General features: G+C 58.0%; 1 protein-coding gene across 3 annotated transcripts in view; it reads right to left on the minus strand.

Annotated features, from left to right (window-relative positions):
• Positions 1-6,000, minus strand: part of Ltbp3 (latent transforming growth factor beta binding protein 3) — a 16,896-nt gene extending 10,896 nt beyond the window's left edge. For 2 of the 3 annotated variants that reach the window (XM_029472577.2, XM_021152498.3), the window contains exons 1-8: positions 5,366-6,000; positions 2,440-2,769; positions 2,089-2,291; positions 1,806-1,911; positions 1,464-1,556; positions 1,177-1,299; positions 627-785; positions 342-527 (exon numbers count right to left, since the gene is read on the minus strand). In XM_029472577.2, coding sequence (XP_029328437.1) covers positions 342-527; positions 627-785; positions 1,177-1,299; positions 1,464-1,556; positions 1,806-1,911; positions 2,089-2,291; positions 2,440-2,769; positions 5,366-5,687 — 1,522 coding nt within the window. In that variant the 5' untranslated portion in view covers positions 5,688-6,000. The remainder of the gene's footprint in view (positions 1-341; positions 528-626; positions 786-1,176; positions 1,300-1,463; positions 1,557-1,805; positions 1,912-2,088; positions 2,292-2,439; positions 2,770-5,365) is intronic. The other variant, XM_029472578.2, reaches the window with a different exon arrangement.

The following is a 6,000-nucleotide window of genomic DNA, read 5'->3' on the forward strand; positions in this document are numbered from 1 at the left end:
ACTTCATAACTGTAATTTTGCTACTGTTCTGAGTCCTAATTTAAATATCTGATAGGCAGGATATCTGATATGTGACACCCCCCCCAGGGGTTCCAACCCACAGGTTTCAAACCATTGCCTTAGAAGGTTAGCCCATGAGTTTTGTTTTGTTTTTTTCGAGATAGGGTTTCTCTGTGTAGCCCTGGCTGTCCTGGAACTCACTTTGTAGACCAGGCTGGCCTAGAACTCAGAAATCCACCTGCCTCTGCCTCCCGAGTGCTGGGATTAAAGGCGTGCGCCACCACGCCCGGCTAACCCATGAGTCTTATCTGTGGATCTGGAATTATTGGATCAAGCCAGACCTCTCTCTTCCTCTGTGTCCTCGAGGGGTGGTGCTCGGCTGGGGCTTTCAGGAATCTGCTGGGGTTTGGGTGGCCCGTCGGGGTGCAGGAAGAGGGAGAAGTCGCTTTCCCCCTGGATGGTGAGCGTCTGGTGGGAGGTGAGGATATGGTACCCTTTCCCAGCCGGGCAGATCTCCTTGAAGGCTGCTGTGGTCAAGATGCAGACACCACAGCAAGTGAACTCCTGGACGGGTACACAGATCGCCGTCCCATCCCTACATCATCCATGATGTGCCTCTGCCTTACCTGTACCATCTGCCGGGCAGCGCTGGCACCGGGCACCCCAGGCTTTACCCACACTACAGCAGCAGAGCTGGCGGGTTAGGCGTGTGGTCAGAGGGTGCTGGCACTGGTGTTCGGTGCTCACAAGGCGGAAACACAGGCTCTTCTCCTCTGGTTTGTCGGCTGCAGGGGTGGGAGTGGGGGGCAGGACCTGAGCATTGCTATGTCCCTCTGCCCAGTTGCTTCTGACACTGCTTCTCTGTTCTGTCAGCCTTTTGATCTATATGTGGCCCTGCCCTCCTGGGACTCGCTGAAACCTCTGTGACCACTGACTCCTGATTAGAGTCGCTCTGAATTTGCTCTTCTCACCAAACCCTGACTTCCTCTGACCTCCATGACCTCTGATCTCAGGTCATGTGACTCATCACCGATTCTATCTGCTCTGGGTCTTGTCCTTTCTGCTAGCCACCCTTAACCCGCCCTGACCTCTTGTGACCTCTTGACTCTGCTTGAAGCTCTGCCCCCTCCCATCCAGCCTTGTGAATCCACAGGACCAGGAGTCCCCAAGTCTCACCAATGCACTGTGTGCGCGAGGGACCCAAGCTATAACCGGGCGGGCAGACACAGCGATAAGAGCCAGGGTTGTTGAGGCAGTCACCATGGCGACACATGCCGGGCATCGCACATTCGTTGATATCTGTGATAAACAGTTTGATTCTCATAGCTGGGCCATAACCTGGCAGCAAGCTGCTCCAGACACTTGAGGGTTCTGCCTTCCTCAGACCCTTTCTCTCCCACCTTGGGACACACCCATGACCACTGGCCCACCCTACAGTCCACAGACTCTCCAGCTGACCATACCCTGGCAGTGGGTGCTGTTGAGCCTCTTGTAGCCCTGGGGGCAGTCAGCACCCACCTCCCCACGTACAGGTCCAGGCTTCTGCACCCCTGTATCTGCAGAGAAAGGACAGACGCAATAGCAACGAGATGGGGGGAAACACTGGGGTTCTGCAGGAGAGAAGTGAGGGCTCTGGGGAGGAGAGAGAGGATTTGATAGGGTCCCCACCAAATTTGGGGGTGGAGCCTGCACTGGTGTGTGTGTGTGGGGGTGGTGGGGGTGGGGAGATTCCCATAGCAGGGATGGGAGAAAGATAGCTGGATCAGTCACCCAGTGGGGGATACCACACTAAGCCAGGCACTCACACTGAAGCTGTGGGCACTTGTGACACTTGCTTTGTCCCCAGGCAGTACCGATGCTACCGCAGCAATCTTCCTGCTTGGTAAGGCCAGGCAAAGGGTTGCTGCCACACTAGAGGAAGGGATGTGGAGAGGAATCACCGAGTGCCCCGCCCCCACTGGCCTCCCTCCTGAGGCCTCTTCCTTTTTCCAGCCACAACCTGTGACACTCAATTGTATGCGGCCATGATGTGACTCAGGTGACCCTGAAATAGAATGACTGTTCTTTTGGAATTGCGGTTTCACTCACAGGCTGCTTGGGCAATGTGTCCTGGAAGCAGCGGCCCAGTGGCTTTTGGGTGGGTGGCCTCGGGTGCAGGGGCTTGGGATGCGGCAGCAGGTGCTGGGAAGAGGCTGGGCCTTCAGCGTTCGGCCCCTCGATGCGGTGCACCTGAACGGAAGCTTCAGGAGGGTGATGGACACGCACGTTCACCACGGGGGGCGGAGCCTGCACTGGGGGGCGGGGCGCGGTGGCCTCAGGGCTGTCCCGCTCCTGGAGGGTCGCGGCGCTGAGCTCCTCTGGGGCCTGGCCCGCGCCTTGATCCGACCACCCTTATTGCCCGCCCGTTTAAGCACCCCCGGGTTGCCCGTCTCCTAGTACCTTCTGCCGAGATTTGTCCTGGCCCCAGGGGCACCAAGAAGGCTGCATGTTGTGCAGGAGGACCCTCCCCCGGCCCGGGAGGATCTGCGATCACCTGCACCGCGTAAATGGCGTGTTTGCTAGCCACAGACTCTCCTTCTGGGGCAAGGGGCGGCAGCGGGCCTGTGGACACGGCCCCAGTCCGGGCCAGGCCGGGGCCTGAACTCCCGGTGCCAGCTCCGGTTCCTGCAGCAGGCACCTGGCAGAAGCGTCCCGTGAAATCCGGGGGACACAGGCACTGGTTTCGGGAAGAGCACTGGCCACCGTTCATGCAGGGTAGAGGGCACACCACTGAGGAGGAGACAGGGGTCAGGGCCTGGTTTCTCTTCAGGCCATCCTCACCCACATCCTGGGCTCACTGTGTGGACTTCCTTACCATCCATTAGCTCTGCCTTTATTGGGAACCTGACTTTGACAACAGGTCCCACCCATGAAAATGGCCTTCTGTAGGTCCCCGAAACCTTTCTCTCCAGGACTTGTGGAGTCTTAAGTTCCAGGCTTAACTCCTGGCCACATGCCCTTATCTCTGAGGCGTTACTTCCCCGGCCCTTGCGTCTGGACCTCATCTATGGTGGTAATGTTCCCATGAGTGAGCGCTGTCTATACAGACGCTTACTCCAGTGTGGAACAGACTGTGCAGAAGTGACAACCGAAGCTCTCCCCTTAGCTCAGGTCTCAAGTTTCTCCCCTAGCTCATCCTCATCTCCTCCCTCCATCTTGCTACCTACCTCAGCTCATACAGCTGCCAGCGACATGCCATGTCTAACCTCACCAGGACCTGGTCCAGGATACTGACAGACCTCAGGACCTCTGTCTGCCTGGGCGTAGCCCTGGGAATTCTTGTCTGTTCAGCCACATGTAACAGACTCTAGCATCCCACTTGCAGTCTCTACAGTGTCCCCTAAGCCTCTCTCTGGTCCTCCTCAGGGTCTTTGCCCACCCGTCCACAATCCCAGCATAATTAGATAACCTGCCTCAGGCAAAGTTCTAGCAGAGAAGACCCTACCCCCTTCACTCATCTTACTTTTCTACTCCCTGTCTTACATTTGAGGCCATGTTCCAGAACCTTCTTTGACTCCAACTCCCTCTGTTCGGCCCCTGTGCACCCCTGCCTAGGACCTACCTATCCACCCTTTACCAGTGTGCCAGTGTTCTCATGGTTATAGCCTATCCATCCCTATATTCCTGACTCCTTGCCAGTTGCTTCATGTCCTGATCTGATTCTGGGCCGTGTCTCTCCCAGAAAGGAGAGGTTTTCCCATTCTCTACCCTCTGCCCAGCCTGGCTGGCACTTTCCCGAGTTGTAGTCATATTTGCCTTTCCCACTATGAAAGGCATTTTTGGAGGGCAAAGCCTGGTGGTCCTCAACGCTGTGTTCCAAAGGAGGTCCCTGAGTCCCAACCGCAGCTCCTCTCCTGCCTGCCTGCTCTAAGGTCACTCGACATTCTGGGGAGGAAAGGTGGCTGTGTTGTTTTCCTGAACACTCACAGGGGCAGCCCTAATTCATTCCTGATCATCAGGGTGGGCTAAGAGCATCCCATACTAGCCTATCCCATCCTGTCTAGTCTCTGGAGACCAGGCCTCAAGGGCAACAGAGGTGTGTCCTGGGCCAGAGGGGGCAGAATCCTCTTCTTCCTGCTTTCCAGTGAGTCACCCATGGTGGTGAGAGTGTGACCTCTCAGTGACATCCTCCCACTGTGGCCCGGGCACTGAGCCTGGGGGATGTGGGCAGCATGGACAGAGACAGCAGCCTGCACAGGATGGCCCTGCAGGGGGCCTGAGAGGCTGGGCATGCATACGCTCACATGCACAGTCATCCTGTCCTACACAGACTCCTTCTGACACAAATACTACAGGCTCATTGTGTAAACACTCCCAGACAGTGACTGTAGACACACACCCGAGACACACAGAACACGAAGTGATCACATCGTGCCATGCCAAAGCCTGTGCACGTGTATACACATGTGTGCATACACATACATACACACACACAGAGCCCTCATGAGAACTGGGAAGCACACAGTGGGACTCCTTGGGTCCGAAGCTGTGAGTGAACATAAGAATGTGTGAGAGGGGCTGTTTTCCTGGTACCATCCTGGGCACGGCCTAATTACCCTGTCCAGGAGGGTAATTACCACTGGGACACCTCCCCCCAGCCTAGCCCACAGGGCCCCAGGGGAGGAGTCTTGAGCACCAGGCCTTCTCTTTAGAGAGAGGCTAAAGGAAGGGGTGGGCTCTAGGTTGACCAGGAGGCCCTCAGACTTGGGGTGGAGGCAGCTCTGAGGGTCTTTCAGATGAGTTATATAGGAACGTATGAGTTATACAGGAAACAGACTAGCTGATGGAGGACACAAAATGACACCTCCCTCTCCCCCCATCAGGTCAGTGCCATTATTTAGTACCCTACTTCTTAGGCCTCAAAGCCTTTCCCCCTCAGATTTTGCCAAGAGCTAACTCCCCCATTCCAGTCCTGATCCTAGCTCCACCTTCCTGAGAACACAGGTGTCTCCTTCCACCAGGCCAAACTTGAGACAGTTGAAAGATTTCTGTTTGGGGGGCGAAATATTTACCCCCTTCTGCGTGAATTCCTACCCTTGCTCTCATCTCTCCAACCCCTTGTACACTCCCTCTTCGAACTGAGCACCTCCCAGGAAGTCTGTGTCATCCGAGACCCCAGCTTAAGCCTCAACCCTTATCCAATACTTAAAAGCCCAGCCCCTCACTGTCTTCCATGGACCGCAGCCTCTCAAGATCCCTGGCCCCAGATCCGCGATCGATGTATCCCAGCTCCCCATCTCTTATCCCCAATGCTCCACTCTGTTTCCTGCCTGGTGCTGTTGCCTGCCCTTCCTTATGTCCCCAGCCAGAGCCCCCTGGCCCTCACCCACGCGGAAGCCAGAACCGGTGAGCGTGTCGGTGCTGTGGCCGTTCTCTCCGATGAGCGTCATGTTGGAGCCCTGCTGACAGCTGTCCCGACACTGGCCCTTCAGACAGGTCCGCTTGCAGATCACAGGCGCAAAGACCACCTTGAAGCGTTCGCGGGCCAGCGCCCCGCCCCCGCCTGTGCCCCGCTCGCCGGCCGGCCCCCCCTCGGCCCCGCCGCCGGGGCCCAGCAGCGCCAGCAGGAGTAGCGCCAGCAGCCCCGATGCCCCGGCCTGGCGCATCGCAAGGGCCAGGCCGCGGGCAGCCCCTCGGGGCCCGGGCATCCGGGGCCGCACGACCCTCGGAGATTGGAGGTCGAGCCCGAGCAGGGGATCGAGTGTTGGGAGCAGAGGGCAGAGCGGGGCGAGAAGCCAAGGGCAGGGAGGGGACAGCAGGAGCGCCCGGGATCCCCGTTGCGAGGGAGAGCGATGGAAGCTGCACTGAGGGTAGCGCGAAGAAACTTCCCTGGCCGGGAGAAACCCAGCCAGGCCCCGAACTGAGGCCGCAGCGAGGAGGCCGGAGCAAGTGGAGGCGGAGAGGAGGAGCGAGGGGAGAGGAAGGCCGGGCGGCCAGCCCGCTCCGCGCCTCCCCCTGGCC

This window comes from Mus caroli, unplaced genomic scaffold (genome assembly GCF_978045245.1).
Source record: "Mus caroli unplaced genomic scaffold, Mus_caroli_1 scaffold_20, whole genome shotgun sequence".
Lineage (NCBI taxonomy): Eukaryota > Metazoa > Chordata > Mammalia > Rodentia > Muridae > Mus > Mus caroli.